The following is a 24,621-nucleotide window of genomic DNA, read 5'->3' on the forward strand; positions in this document are numbered from 1 at the left end:
GTGCACGGTCATGCACTTAGGGACTATTAACAAGAACTTCTGCTTAACACACTCAAAACTGCCTTCACCAAACAAGGACGCTGCACCAGAGAAGTAGACCGCATCACGGAATGGGCCACCCAAATACCCCAAGAGAATCTGTTTCAATACAGAAATGCCCCCCCTACCCCTGACCAAACATCCCTAGTTGTCACCTACCGCCCCACACTGGAACCCGTACGGAGCATCTTCAAACACCTACAACCCATACTCTGTGGGAAGTCCAGCCTGAGAGAAAAGGCCAAGCTTGGCAGGGGCTTTGTTTGTAATGAGGATGAGGGTCTTTGGCACGATGGAAGAAACTGGCTTTAGAAACAAAGTTGTAGAGCTATGAAGCCAGCTCACAGACCATTATTTTCTGCGGGCAGTAGCAGGAAGCACCAACAGGCTTGACTCAGAAGCTCACCACTGTCATGTATTTGGGCATGCACAGCCTCATCAGAGCTCTGGCTTTGCAATCAAACCCTGGCTAGCCATTCCTCCTGCTGGTGTGAGTCTGATACTGGGGACAGCAGCTTCCATGCACTGCAATGGTAGATTTCAGGGCAAGAGCCCTTAGTCCTAAAGGGGCAGATTATAGAATGACAGTTTCAAAAAGCAGGACTGGTGGATTTTGGGATCTCTAGCTATCTTCTAGCATTTATAATGCACCCATCACCATGACATTTAGGCAGGCACCTTGGACCAAGATAGGATGACCCCAGGATAGTGGCTTCAGGGTTCCAGGAAGAGTTAAATTGCAGGGATATTAGTCATCTGCTAGAGAGAGTCCAACAATGGGGTAGCAGTGAGCAGAGTGGAGAGGTCAGCAGAGTAGCAGGAATTTTCTGCAAGAACATGTGTTGGGAAAGCAGGAGGGACTTTCCACTATCCTTGTACTAGAGGGATTTGGAACATGACCTGCCTGCAGCCCATAGTGAGGAGCAAGAGAGGGGCCAGACCATCCTTCCCAAAAGCTTTTCTTAGAGCCTCTCCATGAGAAGATGAACTGTGCCACATTTTATACATGTGTAACCATTTCCATCCCAGGCTGCTGGTATGGCCCACGTCGATTTGAGATGCCTTCTCCGCATGCACACATGCCCACACCCACATTAAGACTTCACAGATTCAATGTTAGCAATCTTAATTCAAAGCAACAAAAATGTCAGGGTCAAATCCCCAGGTTGGACCCTTTTTCCCTGCTGAGAATCCTGTCCCTTTGGTGCATCTTCCCAGCACCAAGCTCTGGAGATGACCTTTGTGGAAGTGTGAAAGGGAAAAGAGAATTTGTGTGCAGTTATTTTAGTTTGGTTAAGAAACAGAGCAATAACAGGCCAACCTTAACCCTAATAACGCAAGATTTGTAAAAGCGGGGTTTCTGCAAGGCGAATGGGAAAACTACAAGGGACCTTGCTTTAAGATAAGAGTAAAATGCAACGTTAACTAAGATAATGGGGGAAAAAAAATGTATAAACAGTACACAGCTATATGTAATGAAAGGGTATAAATATTGCTTTATATTGTTTGTACTTTAAACATTTACCTAGGAACAGACACTCTGTCCAATTGCGGTCTTCCCTGCAATTGCATAAACAAATTGTCTCTGACTTGTTGCTGACAAACTCAGCGTAAAGACTCTGTTTTCTTCCACACCTTGGTCTGATGCTCCTCGAGTGGGGAGGGGGAACCCCACACTGAATTTGAGAGGATGAGAGAGAGACAGTACCTCACTTCGTCTCTCACCACCACCACCAGAAAGAAATGGTGAGTGCAGGAGAAACAAGGCTATGTAGCGAGAGAGGCAAAGGAAGTGATGAAGAGAGATTGGAAAGGGGGGAATGTGGAGAGAGAAAAGAACAGAAAAGAAGTGATGGCTTTGCTACTGCCCTGCTTCTCCTCTTTAATCACTTTCCTCTCCTCTTTTCTTGACCTGTAAACAGCTGAAATGAACCTTTTGTTTGCAGAGCAGAGGGGCTGTGGACTGAAAAGTGGCCAGAATGCTGCCCAAAAAGGCTGCAAATGGCATTATTGGTCAATTGAGGTATCCCAGCTCATGCCAGTAAGCAGGGGAGGAGGGAAATCCTCCATCAGATGAGAGACAGGCATGCCTCTTCTGCAAGGGGGGAAGCTACCAGTGCTGAGACAGGGTGGGACCAGGGTCAGCCTTGGACATGCTTTCAGTAGAGGGGCCCATGTGGCAAACACAGTCTAGAGTGACCGTTACGGTGTCTGCCTTCTACAGAATGGTTGTCACTTTCTCTCCAATGCAAACCGTGCCTTGGTCATGCATTTGCCACATCCTGGCTGGATTACGGAGATGTGCTTCTGCTTCTCTTTAAACAGCACCAGAAGCTTCAACGCTCACAAACTAGGGTTGCCTGCCTGATTCTTGGGATCGGAGCAAGACAATTGGGTCCTCTGCAATCTACTGACCCCCAAAGGAGACAATGCAAAGTCCTGGCAATGGCAGAACCTTCATCATCTTCTGTAAGTCCTAAGTATTAGGGAGAGATGTGATTGCTGTATCTCCCTATCCAGCAGTAGCAGTCAGAAGGCATTTGTCTACTCTGGGCCCCTCGCATCCGTCAGGAGCAGGGATGGCTCAGGTGAAGATCCTTGGCTCATGTACAGCAAGTCTGCCAAAGTCCTACACTATCTGCCCCCGAAGCATAACGCAAATCTCGTTTATTTCGGTTGGCCTGTTTTCAATTGGGGATGGGCCCCTCCCCTCCCCACCCCTCCCCTTGCATGCATATTTGCTACCCTTCCTTGTTACTCTCGCTAGATGGGAATTGATCCCGGTGCAGGCAGAGTGGTTTGCCCGATGGCTATTAGGCTTGTCCCAGTTCCAGATGTTTTTTTACCCTGTCTGGCTGCATATTCTATTTGGCTGGTTGATTCTTTGGCATTTGGTTTTTATTGTACATTTCTTAGATGCCTCACAATAGTTGCCTTATAAAAGGACTAAATAAATAAAGTAAAAATAGTTCTGTCCCCATGGCCCATTCAAACACTGGCCTCGCTACGAAACCCTGGGCCAATCAGTGCCAGCTGGGGGGTGTTTCTTGCGATGTGGACACTTGTCTGGTGGAAGCTGGATGAAAACCCAACAAACTCATTCCACCGAGGCCACCAAACAGCCATCGAATGGCAACAACTTTTGGTCCCCATTGACCCAGTCTGGATACCAATGAGTGACTTGGAAGTGAAAAGACTCAAGATCCTATTAGCAACTGACTGAGTAAAGTTTAGGCCCAGATCCTCATCTGGAATAAATAGGCATAGATCTGTTGACTTCAAGGGAGCTGCACAAGTTTACGTCAGCGAGGGCTCTGGCCCCTTCTTTCCCACTAGAACATTGCTGGCTGCTCCTGGCCACTTTAAACACTATTTGCATTTTCTTTCCTGTCCTCTAGATTTTCTCACCTGTCCATTTCCTGAAGTGCCTCCCAGGCAGCAGATGCTACTTCCCAAAAGTTGCACCATTGATTGTCTAAAACCCCTTGAGCTCACTCCTGCTCTCATTTACAGCTGGGACACCTAGGCCAGTTCCCAGGGGTGCCCAGGTGTAACGGAGAGAAGAATTGGCCCATCACCTTCTGCCCTGTCTGGGATGCTTTTCTCTGAGAACCTGCTTCCCCTGAAACATTGGCAAAAACCCCACTGGCTTCCTTGGGAGCAGGATCAGCACCTAAAAGCTTCAGTTCACATCACACTGAGCCAGCCAGTGGCTGGAGACAAATACTGTGAAACCAGCAGCTATCGACCAAGTGAGAGGGCAGCAGCCCTAGAGAGGGAATTCCAGCCGAAAGCTGGTAGCTGGCTCCTACTGGTTCCAGTTAGCTAGGGGACAGAGTAATGGGCCGATTGGTCCGCTGGATAGTGGAGGTCCTGGTTCTCGTGCAGGGACCGGGGGCCAGTAGCAATCAGTGGGCACCAAGAGAAGCATTTTGACAGGTTGCAGAGACATACTTCAAAGCAGGCAGCAGATTGGTCTCGGTGACCTAAGAGGGTACTAAAATTCACACAGGCCCACGCACAGATTGCTGAGTTAGAGGTTGTACAGCAAGCGGTGCCTTCGGGGGAGGGTGCGGAGCTCAACCCCCCAAGCAGTGGGGGTGGGGCAGAGTGCCTGGACCTGATCCTTCGCTGCTTTTCACGCTGTGTCAACGCTTACAGCAGGGCCAAAGACGTGCAATTCAGCATGGCAGCGTTTTGCACCTGCTCGGTGGGGTGTGCGCAGCCGCGCAGGAGGCTGGAGCCTGTGTGCACAGCAGAAGCAGAAGCAGGCAGGGGATACGGGGAGGAGCAAGCCCAGAAGTAGCAGGTACTACTAGGTCCTTAAAACAGGCACACGGCGTGCTGCCCGCAGGGCCAGCCTCCAGCCACTCCCAGCCTCACCCAGTGACCGGGGCAAGGCCACCTCCAAGCCACGCGGTCACGCTCCCTTTGCAGTCAGGGCCCCTGCCTAGTGTGCCGTGGCAGCACTCGAGGCACGCTAGCTCCGGCAGCCCGGCTGTGCACACTGGGGGCACATTCACAGGTTCCTGGGCCAGAGGGGACCATGGTGACCACCTAGTCTGAGCTCCTGTGTGACAGAACCACGAACGTCCCCCAAGGACCCCTAGAGCAGCGCTATTAGAAAAACCTCCCACCTTGCTTTAAAAGCTGCCAGCGATGGGGGAGCCACGACGTCCCTCCGAAGGGCTGCCCATTCCCCTCTCACCGGGCTGCCCTGCGCTGCAGCGGCCCACGCTGTGACAGACAGGTGGTGCCACTCAGGAGGGGTGGGAAGCAAGCAGGCAGCTGAGGCCTGGCTTTCCATACCTGCGTCAGGTGCCTCAGCCCAGCCAGCTGCTGTGTCCAGACCCACTGGCCAGAAGCCCCCCTCCCCCTCCCATCCTTTCCCAGCGTGTCAGTGCATCGCCCCCTTGGCCTCTCCTCCCGGGCCCTCCATCAGGGTTGCATTTTTCTGGGTTTGATCTCATTCTTTCCACTCTCCTCCCGGCCTGCAGCCTCCTGCCAACTTTCCATAATGACAGCCCCGCCCCCGCCTTTCTGCTGGACGTAAACCCGGAGCGACTGCAACCCTCTTTCAGCTGTTTGCACACAGGAGGCATCTGGATGCTCCCAGCCGGGCCAGGGTGGGCGAAGGAGGGGAGGGCAGCAGGACTAGAGTTGATCTTCAACAACAACACAGAGCTTTACAGATCAACGGCTGACACTTCGCCGAGAACTGTTTCCACCGCCTGGCAAGGCAGCGCCCAGCTAACTCCACCCCAGGGCAGCACAGGGAATGCTGGGCTTAAAGAATGGTGGAGATCAAAGGGCATTTCCTGGGTCCAGCTGCAGCGAGGCTTCAAGGACTGAGCTTCCTCCCAGCAGTGCTTTGCCAGTGGCCAGTGAGACTCCAGTGCTGCGAGCTTCCTCCCAGCAGTGCTTTGCCAGTGGCCAGTGAGACTCCAGTGCTGCGAGCTTCCTCCCAGCAGTGCTTTGCCAGTGGCCAGTGAGACTCCAGTGCTGCGAGCTTCCTCCCAGCACTGCGCTACACGTGGCCAGTGAGAGTCCTTCAGCGTGAGTTTCCCGGTAGCGGTGCCTTAAGGAAACCAGTGGATCCCAAGCAGGAACAAGGATTTTGCCGAAGGGGCAGTTGGCTGCATGCCATGTAATAGTGCAGCAGCCTGGGGCAGATTCTGAACTCACTGACAGCTGGATAAATCTGGAGTAAGTGGAATCACTCTGGATTTGCCCTGGTGTAAAGAGTAGCAGAATTCAGTCTCTAGTTTCCTCAGGAGCGGGAAAGAGGCTTTTACACCTCCCCCCGCCAATTTCTCCCCCACCTCCTTTCAGCTGCCTAGATTAATGATTGCAATTCACCAGAGCATTGCATCTCCCCCGCTCTCCCCTTAAACAATTCTTCCCGCGCCTGATGCTAAAGATGCAAGGCAAGTGGAAACTCCTGACCTGACCTAGGGTGGGGGCGGCTAGCCAAGTCATCTCTGGGCTGGGGCCCAAGGCTTCTGAGCAAGCTACCACCACGAACCACTTGAAGGTTCTTCCAGCAGCCGTGGCTAAATAGAAGACAAGCCGAGAGGGGAGTTTGCTCCTTATCGGAGTCATAGAATCCTCCGGTCAGGCTCTGCAGGTGGGGGGCTGCGTTCCCGGTGGAGAATCACTCACCGTTGTCCCTGGCAAACCAGTCCCGTCAGCCTAGGGATCCTGGCAGTCTAGCTGGGAGAGGTGTGCTGCTCGCAGCTGACTAGTGAGGACAAAGGGAGCGCTGGTCATTTGAAGAGTGGATTTCTGTGGCCTCACCCCCACCCCATCAGTGCTAGCCTTTCTCACCCAGCTGGGCCCGTGAAACCTCTCCTAGCTGCTGCAGTCCAGCCCCGTTCTCCTGCAGCGCCATCCCACCCAAGGCTCTCACTGCCCAGTACATCTACCAGGGAATTAAACCTCCCAGCAGCCCTGCAAGTGGGCAAGTTAGAGGGCTACAACTCCAAGTGCCCAAAGCAGGTCCCCTAACATTGCTGTATGTGTAGCAGAGATGGGCCCTTAATGGATTCCCCAGGACCAGCAGCAAGTCAGGCCAGGAAGCTCCAGGCGACAGCCCTGGGCTTTAACTGTCTCCTCCTCACTGGCTCCTGCCCAGGGGATACGAGGTCAGAAGTGACCGGTCCTTCGTCCTGGTCTGGTGGAGTCGGGGCCAGGCTAGCAAGTGGCCTGGGAGGGGAGATGCAGCAGGCACCTGGTGCCAAGGAGGAGCCTCGGGAAGGCCCTCCCCTCCCTGCGAAGGGGAAACAAGCCCTAGACTGGCGTGCGCCTTCGACAAAGCCACGCTGCGAGCAGGAGGCCGGTGGCATGAGGCAGCCCGTGGCAGCGAGGCGAAACGCAGAGCCTCACACGGCGTGGCGGACAGAGCTAGCCAGGGGGGAAGGAAAGAGCTGCAGGTTTCCAGCAGTCTGGGGGCGGGGGGAGTTCTCCGGAGCATAAACATTAACCACGGCATCGCTGCCACAGGTCACCCCCCAAGACAGGAAGTCCCTGTCCCCACATGAGCGGAGGGGCAGCCAAGGCCCGGACAGGGTCAAAGGGCCCCAGGCAAGTGACCTCAGGTGCTGGACAGACTTGGGCAAATCCCTTCCCCTCCCTCTCCCTCTCTGTGAAAAGGGCCCCGGTTAGCTGCCTTGCAGGGCTGCCAGGGAGGAGCTCTGGGCGCAGACAGGGTCAGTGTTGGCAGCAGCCCAGCTGGGCACGCTCCGGGACTGGCATGGATGGAAGTGGCTTGGAGCACAAGCCTCCTCTCTGGGCTGGTCCCTCCGAGCTGTGCGAGCCAGACAAGGCAGGTCAACAGCCCTGGGACTCACCGGCTAGCCACCTCCCTTCGCTGGCTGGGACGGCCGCAAACAAACCCTCCTCTTCCCCGGGCAGCTGAGCAGGGCAGTCCGTGGCCCAGCAAGGCCGAGCACCCTGGCCCGCCGGCGACAGCGGCCAGCTTGGAATTTCACTCCCCGGGGAGCCGGGCAGGGAGCCCCCGTTAGGTTTCTCACGCTGGGAGTCACTTGCCCGCACAAGCCGCTCTTGCTCCCTGATCACAGGGCCCTGCTCGGCTCCTTGCCAAATGCTCCAGACCCAGCAGGGCCCCCCCCTTCTCTGGGGCAGGGCTCACCTTTCAAAGTGGAGTCAGGCAAGTTTGTACAAGATCAGAGGGATTGTCACCCACAGGCTGGCCCCATTAGCCCAGCCCCAGTGCTGGGTCCCAGCCTCCCCGACTCACCTCCTTGCCTGGGCACCCCAGAAACCTTCCGTTGTCACTCTTCTGCACGCCCCAGCCACCCGCCATGCTGTGTAGTTAGCAAACTTCAAAGAGCTGCAGCAAGCCCACCATCAGCCCCCCTCACGGGACCCCCCGACCGTCAGACACCTTCCCCCCCCATACACCATCCTCCCCCTGAACCTCACCTCTTCTCATGGGACCCCCTGACAGTCAGACACCTTCCCCCCATACACTGTTCTTACCCCCCTCCCCCTGCAGCTCACCTCTTCTCACAGGATCCCCCGACAGTCAGACACCTTGCCCTCCCCATACACCATTCTTACCCCCTCTCCCTGTACCTCACCTCTTCTCATGGGACCCCGCCCCCAACTCAGGTTCCTGCTGTCTCCAATGCTGCCCCATAGACCTGGGACCTCCCCCAGACCCTGCTGGCCAAGCGTCTTTCACTCGCTCTTTCCAAACTCTTCTAGGAACTAGAGCTGGGAGTGGGCTCCGTTGTGGCTCCACCCCTGGGTGGTCCGTAGCTTGACGCTTCATTGCTGATTTCAGAGGTATCGCCATAGCACTCAAATTCCCCAGGTCCCTCCCAGCATGCACTGCGCTCAGCATAAACTGGGACAGATCCTGCTCTCTTCGTTGGTTGTTTCAGAATCCTGCTTAGAGGAGAAGGGCCCAAGTCACTGCTGGCCTCCACTCAGTCCTGGCTTCTGACCACACGTCCACTTGGAGCCTGGATCCAAACATCCCAGCTCACCCTCTCTGTGCAGCAGACTGATCACAAACTCCATCTCCACCTCCTTTGCCCTGGACATCAAACTGGGCTTCCGATGTCAAAGTTTGACCCCTTCTCCACTGGAAACCATGTTGTAAGGGATATAGGGCTGGACTGGCCTCTGCCTGGCTCCCTGCACCATCTGAGCTCACACCCACTTTGCACAGCCCTGGGTGCACATGGTGCGGGGTACACAATCAGCAGGTAGGATGATTAACAGAAATGAAACCACCCCATCTGTGCATGGGCGACAGAGACCCCGCTCCCCCAACTACGGCCACGCTGTGCTCAGGGGCCGCTGCAGGGAGCTGACTGCATCTTGCTGATTCCTGACCGCTTGGCTCCAGCGCCGGAAGGTACTTGGCTCCCTGCTGCTCCAACTCCTGCTGCTGGTGACAGCTGTGTAACTTGGGGGAGCTCTGCTCCCACACACCTGCTCCTGCCCTCAACACCCCCCTCCATTCAGATCTTGGGAGGTGGGTAGCTATGCTGTGCACTGCCCAGATTCCTCTTACACCCAGGGGAATTTCCAGCCAGTTTTAGCACAAAGTGAAGTTGGCAGACTGGAGAATCCAGCCCAAATTCCTCAAGGATATTCCATGGGATTTCCTAGCCACCTGGAAACATTGTGTGTGAACCAAGTCCCTCTAGTGGGAACAACAGCGCCCCCACCCCCACCCCATGTGCTTCTGTGCTGCCATTCAGGGCATCTACAGAAAAATCAAAACATACCAGGTGCTTGTGGAATCACAGGAAGTTCCCGCAGCAGCCCAATGGATCCAGCCCATTTGCCCCCATTGAAGGTGCATTTCAGAGTCTGGATCTGAAGCCCAGCTCCCCCAGGGTTCAGACTTGGGGTTCTGGTTTGGGCTTTGCCCAACTCCGATTTGGAAGCAGGTACAAACGAGCAGTGGGCCCAGCTCCCTGCCTCTCCGGGGGGCACAGGGAAATCCAAGAGAGGAGCACTTTACAGGGGGGGTTAAGCGGCAAGAGGCGCAGTGCAGTCACTGGTGACAGGTGCCTTTCCAGATTGGGTTTTATTCTGCAAGCCTAGGTGGGTTGTCACCGCGGTCATACAGAGACAACAGAAAAACCTCAATCTTAAAAACACTGTACAAAAGAGAGAGCTGTGGTACAAAAGCCCCGCCCGCCATGCCCGTTCCCCACCAAACCTGCCGTCCGGCACTAAGGAACTCTATCCTGCACCGTCCCCACCCCCAGGCCAGGAGACAGGCAGGGTCTGGCCTCCCCACACTCCTATCCAAGGAAGATGCTTCTCATTTGCCCTCTTCTCCCCTGCCCGTGCTGATGTTAATATGCCCAGAGGTGGCAGCGAAATGCTGCCAGCCCCCACCCCGACATACCATTGCACCCCAGTTCAGGGCCTTCCTGTCTCAGGGATTTCTAGAGTGCCTGTCTGCACAGTATCACGGGCCAGCTATGCTCCTGGCTCCCAGCAGCCTTCAGAGGCAGCTTCCAACCTTGGTGATGGCTTCGTGGACTCCTGTAGAGCCGGTGGCCTTACTGCCCCTGTCGCATGAGCCAAGTGTCCTGCTCAAACCCATCCCTGGCATTGGCAAAGTCAGACTTGCATTACCCTTAGGCACCCGGGAACCCCCCACCTTCTCTCCCAGAGTCCCCATCCCTCCCTCTGGGGCAGCTTCCTTCCCCTCTCCCTTCCTGGGCAAACACTAGAACATTTCCTGGTGCCTGCTGGCACCCTGGAGACCTGCCCTAGCTTCTCCCTGCCCACCTCCTCTTGCAGGGCTCCAGGCAAGTGGCAGGGCTGGCAGGAGGCACTATCAGGGAGCAGGACATTCAGTCCATGCAAGGAGTCCTTCCCCATGGGTGTTCTCTGGTTGCTGGTGTCACCTTGGTTCTGAGGCTCTGGTTAGGAAGTCGGCTCCGTCTCCTGGGTTATTGCTCCAGACGAATCTTGTCTCTCCCCTGAAAGGTCCTGTCCACACGCCACGAACAGAGAAGAAAGTTTACAAACCCCTATGTACATGGCAGAAAGCCTCTTCGGAGGTACAAGAGGCCACATCCCTTTATGCATGAGAAGGAAACGTCCTGTTTTGTGACAGGTCTCAGAGCACGGACAGGTCATGGCAAGACTTGGAGCGAACTTTCAGAGCCACCTTCTTGTTGTTCCTGGCGACCAGTCTGTCCAGGAAGCGCCGGGCCTTCTTGGTGAGGCTCTCCTTGCGCTTGTAGATGGACATGCGCCTCTCGTTGGCCTCCTTGCTGTCCCGCCGCAGGCGGATCTGGCGCACCACCCCCTCAAAGAGCTCCGTCACGTTGTGCTGGAGGGTGGCAGACGTCTCGATGAACTTGCAATCGAAGACCACGGCGCAGGCCCGGCCCTCTGGAAAGAGAACGGGTTCCAGCCCCACCTGAGTCGGCCGCCAGGACAAAGAGCCAGGCGGCACTTTCCGCACACAGGGCACGGGACGGGGAAGTGGCGAAGAGTGGGTCACACCAGGGGAGACGGACGCTCAGGGCAGGAGCTAGTGGCTGCAGGGAGAGATGCCTTGGAAAGGCTGGATTGATGGCAGAGTACAGGGGAGGGCAGAGAAGGAGGTGACAGGATGGCCTGCTAAAAGAAAGCAGGACGGGCGGTTTAATGGCTGGACAGATGGCTGGTGGAGGACTAGACAGATGGACAGAGAGTGGCACTCCTGGATGGACGCTCAGCAGCTGAGCGGGTACCATAGCAATCTCCCGCTGGCCATCTCAGCTAGGTCTGAGGAGCAGCAGCAGGAGAAGCCAGGCAAGAAGCCTCCCCCCGCAGTTCCCAGCCCCCGAACAACTGGCTGGGAACTGTCTCCCACAGGGTGGGGACGATAGGCCCTGCTCACTCACCTTCCACCGAGACCTCCCGGCACCGCACCAGGTCCGTCTTGTTCCCCACCAGGATGATGGGGATGTTCTCTGCTTGCCGGGTCCGGCGCAGCTGGATTCTCAGCTCAGAGGCGCTCTCGAAACTCACCCTGTCGGTGATGGAGTAGACAATGACATAGGCGTTCCCCACCTGCAGGCAGTAATTGCGGAACCAGTTCTCCTCATCCTGGGGCTGCACAGGGAAAGACGGCGTTACTGAGGTGTTGAAGCACACGGCCACTGTCCACACACTCTCCGACGGTGGGCCAGACGCAGCAGTGCTGCGGCCAGCAGGCTAAGTCACTCTCCCCATGCTCAGACCCGCCCTGTGCTTCCCGGCGCTGGGGTAACCTACGCGCGGAGGAGCTGGGAGGAGCGTCAGGTGAAGTCGAGGACTGGGCTACTTTGACTTGCACCTTCCGCCTGGCTGGCGGCCTCCCTTACTAAACTCTGCTCTTCCAGCCCTGGGCTGGGAATTCTGCAGGTCGATGTCTGGGATCGCAGCCCGAGCGGTCAGACCTGCGCCGGCATTGCTGAAAAGAGCCGTGTAGGCAAGTGACACAGGCTTCAGCGTGGGCCGTATGTGCACACCGGGGAGCCAAGCTACGGCCGCTCAAGGTCCCTTCCAGTCCTCCCCTTCTAGGAGCGCGAGTCTGCATTTACACCTGGGCTGCTATTTTTAACCGCACTCGCACGCGTGATGCTAATTCACGCACATCCGGCTGAGCTGCTCTCGCTCTACGGACTGCAGCGGGGACACCCCCCTAGATTCAGAGGCAGTAAGTCCGGGGTGGTTGTGAGGGCGGCAAGCCCACGTGCCCGATGGAGCCCAAGCTGGTGGGGCCTGTGAGGGGGCGGAAGGGGTGGTATGTCCCACAAGCTTCGACTCAGCTCTTGGCCCAGGGCGTGGGGCGTGAGCGCGCGGCTGCCTGTGCCCTTCCTGCACTCAGCAATACGGGGGCTGTATATTGGTCCTGGCATGCCGGTTCCTGCATTCATGGCAGGTATTGGAGGATCAGGATCAGTTCATTCCTGGTGAACTGAAACTGTAAAGAAACCCGGGAACTGAGCACCTGGCCTCCCAGCCACGGGCTCTTCCAGACACCCGGCGTGGTGGAGGCTCTGAGAGCGATTCTACGCGAACTCCTGAGACCGAGGCTTCCCTGCCTGGCGCCGTGTGTAGGCGTCTCCTCCGGTGCCTGGGAAACGCTGCCGCTCACCTTTGCTAGCATCTTACGCAGGTGTAGTGACTAGACACGGGGCCGGCCCGTGAGAATCAGGCCCTAGGGGCCTGCACCCACAGAGCAATGCTGGAGGCCCCACCTTCCCTTGCCCACAGTGCACTGCTGCCAGACATTTACTCTGCTGCTCCAGGCCGTTTTACCAGCTGCTCCCTTCCTGGCTGGACTTGGAATCGCTTCGCTCGTGTTCAGACGCGACTGGGACGGCCAAGACAACACTCCTTGCTTGTGTCTCTCCAGGCCTGTGTCAGCCCCGGCTGGATCCTGTGGGACCATTCCCTTCCCCCCAGGGCTCTTGAAGATTTTGGTTTGGTTTCCTCAAACCACAGCCCCTTGGCTCTAGAGACCCACCTGTCCACAGGCCGCTGGGAGCAAGCTGCCAGCCCATTGCCTCATGCATCTGCCTCTGGCAGGATGGCGTCAGGGCTGGTTTTTCATTCACGCCCTCACGCCCCTGGCACGGGAGACCAGCAAGGCTCTCCCGCCGTTCCCACAAGCCTGACATGGCACCCTTCATTCTCTTGTTCGCCTTGGTAAGCCCTCCACACCTGTGCTTGGGCAGCACGCCTCCTGCTTCGCGGCCACTGCATCTTATCCCACTGAGCCCCGCGCTCCCCTCCCGCTCAGGACCAGTGAGCTGTAAATCTATAACCTGCCCTGACATTCAGGGGTTTTCTGAGCCTGTGAAACCCTTCCCATCTTCACTGATCTGGGCACATATAGACAGACGTCCTGGGACCTCAGGGGCACTGGGGTGATTTACACGAGCTGAGGATCTGGCCCTAGAAAAACATGTCTCCCCATGTGCCCCAGGGGGAAAGTTACAGGGATTTGATCATTACCCGTTTCTGCAGGTGTCTGACATTCAGGAGGAGGCCAAGGCTGGTGCCAACTCCTAGGATTCCTTTACAAGCGTTAATTCAGGTGGTGAGAGTAAGTTAGTACCAGCCAGCACCACTGGACCCCAGCCGTCCCTCCCGCCTCAACCCGACATCTGACCAACGAGAGATTAGCCGGCGACAAGATTCTGGCCTTCCCCGCGCCGGGCTTGCTGCTCATCGCTCGCCATTGGGCAAATCTCGCTGGCGGGACCCTGCTTTCTGCAATGGCTCCTGAGCTTTGCTGAGCTCCGCCCTCTCCCCCGGCCTGCACTGGACCCACACCAGGGCATTTCCCCATCCATCCCCCAGGCTTTCAAATAGCCACGGCCAGCTAGCGGTTAGGGGCTCCTGGCAAAGATCTGAGGAGGGGGACTCTATGGAGTCAGTGGGCTAGTGGCTTGGCAGGGGCAGAACCGGGAACGCCCCACTCCTCTGTATCCTTGCCCCTGTTGGCAGCTCTGGGTGCAAATAAGCATTTCCATCTTGCCCGTCTTGGGAAAGGGGGTGGGAACGTGTATAATAAGCATCCTCCCCAGTGTCCAGGTGGTCTTGATGTCTACCAAGGATGCCAGCCACCGGGGTCGTTGGGTACAAGACAAGGCACCCCAGTGTCTGCACTATAAGGGCGCGTTCTCAGCAGCAGTGCTGTCTGCCGTACAAACCAGTACGAGTCTTTGCTGCTCCCTGCAGGGGTGGGGCTGAGCCAGCCGCCCGACGTACCCACTCGTCCGTGGGCTGGGGCCAAGAGTGGGGGAGAGGAGACAAACCAGCAGGCAGGGTAACGGCTCAGCTGAACAGCCCCATCAATCAGTGGGGAACGGGTGGCGCGCTCAAGGTTTACTTAAGGATGAGGCCTGCCCCCAGGCTGCTCCCTGCCAGCCAGGGCTAGTCTGAGTGCTTGGAAGGAATGGGTCCCCAGAGCGGGTGCAAACCTCCGGGCTGTGGACAGGGCAGGGAGGGGGAAGGAGAAGCCACTCAGCATCCCAGCCCTGGAGCAGGTGGGGCCATCAGCCTGTCCCCATCAGACAGCAGCCTAGGCTCCCGCAGCCTCTGGCCACCCAGCAGACATGTGGCTCAGTCAATAACAGGCAGATTAAAAGATTCTGGCTTTGGGGGGGTGTTTGACACAGTCTCCTCCTCAATCTGTGTCAGCTGCAAATTACAGCCCCAGGGCTCCGCTCCCAAACACGCAGGCTGCCCAGCCATGCATCTGTGGCAGCCCAGTGCCTTGTAACACCAACAGGGCTCTTGGGGCCCAGAGGGACCCGCCCTACCACGCCGGGGAAGGAAGAGGCCTTTAAAGGGTTCACAACAAAACCACTGGCTGCAGCACCCTCTGGGGAACACACCCAGCCAGAGACACCCTTGTAAACCACCCCACGGCCAATAATTCATCAGCAGGGTATTCAGACAACCCCAAGCCCTGGCCACAGTGCTCAGGGCCTCAGGCTGAATATGATCCCCTTTCCAATTACAAACAGCCAGCAAGAGCAGGGGAGCCCATTTACAAGGGAATGGGGGCCTGGAAGGGAAGGGACTGAAGGATGGTCCAGTGGTTAGGCCTGGCTTCAATTCCTTGCTGTGCCACAGACTTCCTGTGTGACCATGGGCAAGTCACTTACCACCTCTGCATCCCATCTGTCCACTGGGGTTAAGAGCACCTCGCCGGGGGGTTGGGAGGATAAATACATTAACAACTGTGATGTGGTTTGAGATCTACTGATGAAAAATGCCACCTAAGAGTTAGATAATCTTATCATTAGGCCAGGGCCCCTGGGAGAAAACACAAGCTTCTAATGCGGGTTTTTTAAATGGGAAGGACGAGGTGGGGGGAGATTTCAGGGGCATTGGGTTCCAGGCCTTAGGCAGCCACAAAGTTGATGTTCACTATGTCCCTAAACAAATTAGCTTGACAATCGGTATCTTCTCACAAGGGGAAACAGCACTTGGTAGAAAAATGCAATTCAGGGAGAGTGGAAATAAATTGAAGTCTTTAAAACTTTAGGACCAGATTTTCAGACTGTTTAGATGCACAACTGCTTGTGCAAAAGGTGCATCTAATTTGCACACACAGTGACCATTGCTGGATGCACAGACTGGGCATGCTACTCCACACACATTCTGCATGCAGTTGTATTCCTAAATTCTATGACGAACCAGCCTGCTATTTCTAGTGCTGGGAACAGAAGCCGGCTTCACACACGAGGGAGCAAACCTCAACCTGAAGAGACACTGGTCAGCAAATGTCACCAGGACCAACAGGCTTAGGGCCCTGAGAACCAGTAATGCCACTTTACAGTCAATCTGCTGCTTCAGAGGCAGGGCAGAAGACGCAGGGCACTACAGGTTTCTGACAGGGCACTACAGCTCTTCCAGTGAGCGGTCATGCCATTGCTTCTGGACAAGCTGCACATGCCAGACCCCTGCCGAGAGAGACCCCCCCCCAAACTGGGCAACTCCTCTCAGGTTTGCTTCTCAGGTTCTCCCGGGGTGGAGCAAACAAGAGACCCCAGCCAAAGCAAGGCAGATGTAGGGCTTGGGTGGGAGCCCTGGAAAGCTTTGGCAAGATTTGGACCCCGAGACTTAGCACCTTGGGGAGAGTTTGCCTTTGAGTTTAGGAAGCTTCATTCAGCAGGAGGCCAAGCCCGTGTGAACCAGAAGCAAAAAGGGCTGGCCCAACCCCTGCGTGACCCACCACCCAGGCCTGGGTGCGGAGAGAGCTAACGCATGGCCTAGCACTGCAAGAGGCAGCTGGCCAGAGGTGCAAAGCGGGGTTCACAGGAATGACATGGAATTAACCCTTTGTTTGTCCACTAAAACCAAAGTGATAAAGAACTGCATTTCTCATCGTACCCCGAGTAAAACACTGACCCACTACGGAAAGCCTGGCCATAGTCACTGCAGGTAGGCCCAACTGGGCCAGGCTAGTGGGGGGGTCTCACCAGAATCCCTGCCCCTTCCCCTCCCCCACCTCACACATCCTTGTCTGGGTCAGGCTCTCATTCTCCCTCTCCCTTAGTCTCCACTCCCTGCAGCTCGTTCAGGGCTCGGTGGGTCCCACTGATGCACACTCCATGCCAATGCTCTCGTCCCCACTAAGTTAGGTGCTGTGTTTCTCCTAGCAGCCATTCCCTGAGCCCCCTCTGTTCCTCTCGGCCCCCTCCAGGATTTTAAGGGCAGGACGCTAAGGGGTATCCGCGCCCAGTGCTCTGGACAGAGTGGACAGTGGAAAAGAGGAGAGGGTGTTCCCTGCTCGTACCACGTCAGGTGCGGAACGTGGCCACTAGCCCAGCGAGTCCATCCCTTCCCAGATACCATCGGCGTCCTTGGCCACAGGGAGCAGGGGCTGCATGAGATGCTGGGGGCCAGATGGCGCCCACGGATTTTCTTGAAGATGCAGCTGGTGAGGGGGGAGTGTGCAGGTGGGTCCCAGACCGGCAGGCGGAGAGGCCATTTCAGTGAAGCTCAGGACCCTCTTGCTGTTGGTGGCGAGCATCGCCCCCAGCTGTTCATCGAAAGCAAAGAGCAGGGTGGGGCTGGAAGAGGGGAATCTTGCTCCTGTCAGTCTCCAGTCACCCACAAGCAGGGGCGGAGGGGCAGAGATGCCACCGGGCACCACGACTGCTGCCTACTAATGCATTCCCCTTAAAGGCTGCATTTCCTAACCCGTTGTTCGCCCAGTCGGCTCCTGCACGTTTCCCAGCTCTTGCACGGCAAGGAGACAAACGAACCCCGGCACCACCAGCACCCCCCAGCACACCCAGCCCTAAGGATCTGGCACGTTTCCCTCCTTCTCTCCACCTTCCCCGGTGACATCTCGGGCCCACCTTGCATCAGCTCTTATGCCAGCATGGCCGTTCTGACCTGGCAGCAGCCTGCACCCCCTTTGCAGGCACATCAGCAGCTACGCCAGAGGGAAGGTGGGAGAATCAGCCCCCAAGTGCCTAGCTTGGAGCATCCACTCTGTGGGGAGCTGGGGGGACAGGGAGTTGTGTCTGGCTGGAATCACTCCAACAGAGTTTAAAGTTGCCACATTTTGGAAAGAGAAGTGGACTCAAGCCCTTGCTTCCTCCCACAGCAGTTAACCCCCCAGCTGGGGGGAGGGGGAATCCCCTCCAGCTCCCGGGGGTGTTAAGATCCTCCCTTGGACACCTGATGAGCCAGTCAGCTGTTCACTGGGGAAGTCACCCTCACCCCCTTACTAGCTGCTGACCCTGACCCAGCTGCAGCCTCCCATCTCCAGCCGCAGAGCGACGGGAGCAGCAAGCACAGTCTGCTGGGGATGTCACACAATGGCAAGAGCAGCTCCCCAGAAAGCTAGAGAGGGGTCTGGTAGATGTAGGGTCCAGCAGGAGGGTCTGTCCCTGCAGCTCTGTCTCATGAGCAGGTGGGCATGGAAACACAGCCAGCCATAGATAATAGGACAGAAAATATCATGTTGCCGCTATATAAATCCATGGTACGCCCACATCTTGAATACTGCGTGCAGATGTGGTCGCCCCATCTCAAAAAAGACATATTGGAATTGGAAAAGGTTCAGAAAAAGGCAACAAAAAATTAGGGGTACGGAACAGCTTCTGTATGAGGAGAGATTAATAAGACTGGGACTTTTCAGCTTGGAAAAGAGATGGCTAAGGGGAGATATGATTGAGGTCTGTAAAATCATGCCTGGTGTGGAGAAAGTAAATTAGGAAGTGTTGTTTACTCCTTCTCATAACACAAGAACTAGGGGTCACCCAATGAAATTAATAGGCAGCAGGTTTAAAACAAATAAAAGGAAGTATTTCTTCATACAACGCACAGTCAACCTGTGGAACTCCTTGCCAGAGGATGTTGTGAAAGCCAAGGCTATAACAAGGTACAAAAAAGAACTAGATAAATTCATGGAGGATAGGCCCATCAATGGCTATTAGCCAGGATGGACAGGGATGGTGCCCTAGCCTCGGTTTGCCAGAAGCTGGGAATGAGCGACAGGGGATGGATCACTTGATGATTCCCTGTTCTGTTCATTCCCTCTGGGGCACCTGGCATTGGCCACTGTCGGAAGACAGGATACTGGGCTAGATGGACTTCTGGTCTGACCCAGTAGGGACATTCTGATGTTCATACAAGTTCATTGTGGTATTTACAACAGCAACAGACCCAATAATAAATAGCTCCAGTCTGGCAATAGAACCCACTTCATTGAAAAGGTGACCCCCACCCCCATGGCCAGCCCCTGTGATTGACACGCCCCATGCACGCTCCCTTACCCGCCTCTCTGTTTCCCAGGTGTCCATCACCAGCAGCGTCATCTCCTCCCCATCCACCGATAGGGTGCGTTCGTAGGTGTCCTCTGAAACAAGCCAGATGCATCCTGGTCAGCCGGACTCCCTGTGCCCAGCAATGCCTCCCGCTGAGGCCCAATGCTGCTGAGCTCCACAGAAGGAGTGTCTGCTGGCTGCCCAGGCTGGGAGGAGACAGCACCCCAGGGTGGTGGGGTTAAACGCAGGCCATGGAAAATGCAACTGATCCTCTCGGCAAGGAACTAAAGCTACAAACCAGCCAGCACCATGGAAGGATGTGGGAAAGTGGTGAGGTCAGGGCGATGCCCTGGCAGAAGCCTGGCTACTCTCCTCCTTTAGTGCTTGGAAGGAGGGGGAAGGTGCTGGGGTATCTCATGGCTCTTCCCAGGTTCAGGACTCAGTCACCTCCCTTGCCAGGTTATTTTTTGGCTTGCGGGGAGGCTAAAAGGCACCAAGGCTCCAGCAGGCAGCTGGACAACTGGCATTAACTGTACCCAGGTGGCTGACCCTGACGCGTGTCAGTACAATGTCCCTCCGATGTTTCCATCTCAAACCCACTGAAATCCACAGCTAAGGCCCCCGCCCCAGTCTTCACGGGGGCGCCCAGTGTTACTTACAGTAGGTACATCAGAACTGAGCCATCGGTGGCTCTCAGCTGGCTTTTGGGAACCCCTGTGCCCCGCTAACTTCCCCCTGCCCAGCCACAGAGATGGGGAACGGAACTGGAGGCAAGTCCCCCACATTCGGCAGCGCGCTCCTCACTGCTAAGAAGGGGCTGTGCCCTGCCCCCAAGCAGTCAGTGCAGCGTCTCCACTGTGCCCCTTGGCCTGGGTTTACACAGGGCTTCTTCACGCTGTGACCCACTGCCCACTCCCCAACCTGCACACCGCATGGCCCTCGAGAGCAGCTGGTTTGACAGCCCAGGGCAGGGACCCCTCCCTACCTCCCGGCTGTTCCGGCAGGTCCCGCTCTTGGATCCCAGCAAAGAGGTTCACCAAGCTGGTCTTGCCCACACCAGGGTCACCCAGCAGCATCACCCGATACAAGGATTCCCAGGAGCTGTCGGAGTCGGCCGAGTCCGATGACCAGCTGCTGTGTGGCACGGCTGGAGCTTTGTCTCCAGGCTCGAAGGAGGAGGAGGAGCCAAGCGGAGGGTGATGGGGCTCAATGGGGTTAGGCCTCGGCCCACGCACCCCTGGCTGGGACTGGTGGGAGAGGGGGACTGGGGTGCTGGCCCGTCTGCGCACAGGGCCCTTGCCCCCTTGCTGCGTGTTCAGAGTCATCTTCTGCAAAACAGAAAAGGCCGAGCAACTGGCTTGTGGAAGGAAGTCTGGAGGCAAGTGCTGGGCTGGGGAGCTGGAGGCCCCTGTCTGCTTTTCCTCGCCCTGCTCTGGCTGGGATTCTCCGGGACCCGCCCCACCCCGGGTGCCCTCTCAGTTCGATTACTTCACCTTAGTTACAGAGGGGATTTTTTTAAGTTCCACTTCAGTTGTCTCCTGGCTGGAGGCAGGCCCAGAAGAAACAATCATAAATCATCCCGGTCTCCTAATGCACTCCCCAGCCGCCCTGCAGTGTCTCAGCCAAACAACTTTTAAACTGGAAAAAAAAGTCTGGAGCCAAAGACTCTTCATAGCCCGGTGGATCCTGGGTGTTAGCCTATCTCTGCTTCAGCTCCAGAGCAAGAAGGGCAAAAGTGGGTGTGGGAGGGGGGTCTGATTGCTGCCCCCACCCAGTGCCCTTTCACCCAGCCCAGGATGGGTCCCGGCAGCCTGGGGAGGGTTGTGTTCGGGCCAGAGCAAAGGAATAAAGGAGAGGCCAAAGGCCAAGGGGGCTGATCCACGTAGGAGAGGAAGAGGGGCTGGACATGTTCCCCTCTCCGATCTCACCTGCTGTGAAGGGGCTGGGTTTAGGGTGGTACCCAGAGCTGCTAGCTTGGCGCTGGCCCATTTAAAGACCCTCACCCCTCTGTGTCGGGTAAGGACATGTAGGAAGCGCTGTCCCATGCCCTCTCCCAGCCTGGTTTCCCCACCCTATGAATTTCAGCCTGGCACCAAAACCCCGAGAGTCCCGACGCCATGGGGACAGCGGTGCCAACCTCCACAACATGCTTAAAAAATGCAGGGGGCCGCATTGCACCAGCCTGGGGCAGGGGCGGGCTGCAGAGGGGCAGGGAGGCGATCCCGACACACCCAGCGCCCTCCCACCGGGCCAGGGCGCAGCCGGGACCGCAGAGCCCGGCCCTGCCGGGGAAAGGGCAGCGCGCCGGCGGGCGCTGGGGCAGGGCAGCCGGGGGAGCGGGGAACAGCGCGCCCGGGGCGGAGAGTCTCCGGCCGAGGCTGAATGCCGGGAGGGGGCTCGGACAGCGGGCTCCCGGCGCTTCGCAGCCCCCCAGCCCGTGCGCCCCAGCTCTCGGCCCCCGCAGCGGAAAGTTTCTTCGCAGAACTCAGCCCGGCTCACCTCGGCGCCGGCCCCGTCCTGCTCCGCGCTCCCCGGCTCACCGGCGCCGCTGTCCGGGGCGCCCCGGCCGCCCGCAGCCCGCGGAACCCAACGCCCGGCCGCTGGCTCTCCCCTGCCACATCGCGTAGCGCCGCGGCCGCCGAGCGCAGGGCTTTAAACCCTGGGAGGTGGAGCCCCCTTCGGCCGGTCCCGGGACCCACCCCCTCGCGGGGACCCTCCCCAGCCCGCCCGGGGCCGCTCAGAGCGGGCGGAGTTGGTGCCCAGCCCTCGGGAATCTACTCCCGCAGCCCGGGCCAGCACCGCGGGATCCACCCCTGCCCAAACCCAGGGCCCCCAGAGTCCGCCCCGAAATCCGCTCCGCGAACGCCCAGGGAGTCACTGGCTCAGCCCAAGGCTATTGCTCGGGTGCCAGGGGTCTGAGCACTGTGCCCCACACCCCTCAGCCAAAGGCCAACTCTGGGGGATCAACTTCTCCAGCACCTAAACGCGCTGCCCCAGGCTTCAGAGCCGTGTTCGTCTGTAGCCACAAAACCAAGCAGGAGGCCAGTGGCACCTTAAAGACAAACAGATTTATTTGGGCATAAGCTTTCCTGGGTAAAAAATCCACTTCCTCAGATGCACCTTGCATCTGAAGAAGTGGGTTTTTTACCCACGAAAGCTTATGCCCAAATAAATCTGTTCGTCTTTTAGGTGCCACTGGACTCCGCCTTGTTTCTGCCCCAGGGCTGAATCCAACACTCATTCCCTCCCCCAGCACCCGCTGGTATATGCCCCCCCCCGCCTGAGCCCCCTGACCTCCATGCCCCCGGCTGCGGCTCGATCTCGTCACCAGGGCATCCACCTCAACTCCAGCGTCCACAGCCCCTGCCTCAGGGACCTGCCCCTTCATGCCTAACCTTCATTGTAAAATCACTTTGGTGCTGTCACCAAGTGGACAATCTCAGGGCATCACTGTAGACACCCCACCCCATGACACGATCTAAGAGTCTACCTCCCGCACACACCATAGCCCTGGACTCTCCCTCCTCTAGAACCTGTTGCCCCAGGCAATTAATACCATCCCTAGGACTGGGGTAACTTCCGCATCCCAGGAGGGGGCAAAGAGAGAACCAGCTAATGAAGTGGCCAGAGAGGAGGAGGAGGATCCTTGGAAGGTTGCCTGAGCTGCTTCCCCAGCAAAGCGTGTGCCAGGCCCCTCCGTGCTCCTTGCACTCTGATCCCCAGGGCTGGGTGGTCGTGTCCATGATACTGCTGTGTAACATGGGGCTATAGATTTGACAGAATACTGCACAAACAGCTGCTTTAACACATCAGAAGCGCTCCTGGCACCTTGGCTGCTACCACTCTAAGCACCTTCGTTCTTTCATTTCCAGTCGTTAGTCAATTCACATTCTCACTGCACTGTCAACACACACCGTGAATGGATTTCTGTCTGGTCCCCGCGACGGTGGGGCCTAAGCCAAGGGCTCTCTCACTTCAGCAGAGCTGGATCAGGCCCCCAGGGACGAATCTGTGTGTAAAGGCCCCACTTTGGGTGCACTAAGGGCTGGTGTTGGGTAGCCAACTCCTCCTGTGTCTCTGGTTCAGGCTGCAGCCCCGTTCCAAGCTGCTGGGCTTTCAGATTCCTGACTGGGGAGCTTTCTCCAGGCATGGGAAAAACTCAGCAGGATTCTTCTTTAGCCTAAGACTTCCTTGGAGGAGATTCTCCTCCCCATCCCCTATCAAACTGCACTTCCCACCTTCCCTGGGTGAGACAGCCCATGGGCCAGGAGACCTTGCTTCCCAGAGCAGGCCTGCTCTCCAGGGCTCCTCATTTTCTGTTAGTCGGCAGGGAAACCCTTGCCCAGCACTTTGGCTCTGTGAGTTTTCTATTAATCACTTGACCACCCCTCCCCCCAAATCTTACAAGATATTAATCTTTGATTTATCTAGCTGGGGAGCTGGGGCCACGCTCCATCTAGTGGCAGACTGAATAACTACAGAAGCTACAGGCTATGTCACCAAGTAAGGAGTGGGACTCAGTGTAATAATACTTTGCACTTTTATAGCACTTTTCCTCCACCAATCACAGAGCACTGTAGAGGAACGGGTAAGTGTCACTGTCATAGCCTCACCCACACACCTACAGCAGTAAGCTTTTTAGAGGTGTGTGGGAAATATCATTATGGGAAGCGAGGCAGGCTCACCTCTACAGGGATAGGTTTCAGAGTAGCAGCCATGTTAGTCTGTATCAGCAAAAAGAACAGGAGGACTTGTGGCACCTTAGAGACTAACCATTTATTTGAGCATAAGCTTTTGTGGGCTACCGCGGATGCATAGAATGGAACATATAGTAAGAAGATATATATACATACAGAGAACATGAAAAGGTGGAAGTTGCCACACCAACTTTAAGAGGCTAATTAATTAAGATGAGCTTTTATCAGCAGGAGAAAAAAAACTTTTGTAGTGATAATCAAGATTACCCATTTCAGACAGTTGACAAGAAGGTGTGAGGATACTTAACATGGGGAAATAGATTAAATTTGTGTAATGACCCAGCCACTCCCAGTCTCTATTCAAGCCCAAGTTAATACTATCTAGTTTGCAAATTAATTCCAGTTCAGCAATTTCTCATTGGAGTCTGTTTTTGAAGCTTTTCTGTTGCAAAATTGCCACCTTTAAGTCTGTTACTGAGTGACCATAGAGATTGAAGTGTTCTCCTACTGGTTTTTGAATGTTATGATTCCTGATGTCAGATTTGTGTCCATTTATTCTTTTGCGTAGAGACTGTCCGGTTTGGCAAATTTACATGGCAGAGGGGCATTGCTGGCACATGATGGCATATATCACATTGATAGATGCGCAGGTGAACGAGCCCCTGATGGCGTGGCTGATGTGATTAGGTCCTACGATGGAGTCACTTGAATAGATATGTGGACAGAGTTGGCATCGGGCTTTGTTGCAAGGATAGGTTCCTGGGTTAGTGTTTTTGTTGTGTGGTTGCTGGTGAGTATTTGCTTCAGGTTGAGGGGTTGTCTGTAAGCAAGGACTGGTCTGTCTCCCAAGATCTGTGAGAGTGAGGATCATCTTTCAGGATAAGTTGTAGATCTTTGATGATGCGCTGGAGAGGTTTTAGTTGGGGGCTGAAGGTGACGGCTAGTGGCGTTCTGTTACTTTCTTTGTTGGGCCTGTCCTGTAGTGGGTGACTTCTGGGTACTCTTCTGGCTCTGTCAATCTGTTTCTTCACTTCAGCAGGTGGGTAGTGTAGTTTTAAGAATGCTTGATAGAAATCTTGTAGGTTTTTGTTTCTGTCTGAGGGATTGGA

The 24,621-nt window shown here is 56.2% G+C and overlaps 1 protein-coding gene across 1 annotated transcript; it reads right to left on the reverse strand.

The window, feature by feature from the left end:
- Window positions 1-9,588: 9,588 nt before the first annotated feature.
- Window positions 9,589-21,470, reverse strand: REM1 (RRAD and GEM like GTPase 1). The gene is made up of 5 exons (XM_037877097.2): window positions 21,315-21,470; window positions 19,801-20,143; window positions 18,825-18,907; window positions 11,433-11,643; window positions 9,589-10,935 (listed from the first exon to the last, which is right to left on the reverse strand). Exons 2-5 carry the CDS (start codon window positions 20,138-20,140, stop codon window positions 10,658-10,660), a joined length of 912 nt encoding a protein of 303 aa, XP_037733025.1. The 5' UTR covers window positions 20,141-20,143; window positions 21,315-21,470; the 3' UTR covers window positions 9,589-10,657.
- Window positions 21,471-24,621: the final 3,151 nt, after the last annotated feature.

Source organism: Chelonia mydas, chromosome 13 (genome assembly GCF_015237465.2).
Source record: "Chelonia mydas isolate rCheMyd1 chromosome 13, rCheMyd1.pri.v2, whole genome shotgun sequence".
Taxonomy (NCBI): domain Eukaryota; kingdom Metazoa; phylum Chordata; order Testudines; family Cheloniidae; genus Chelonia; species Chelonia mydas.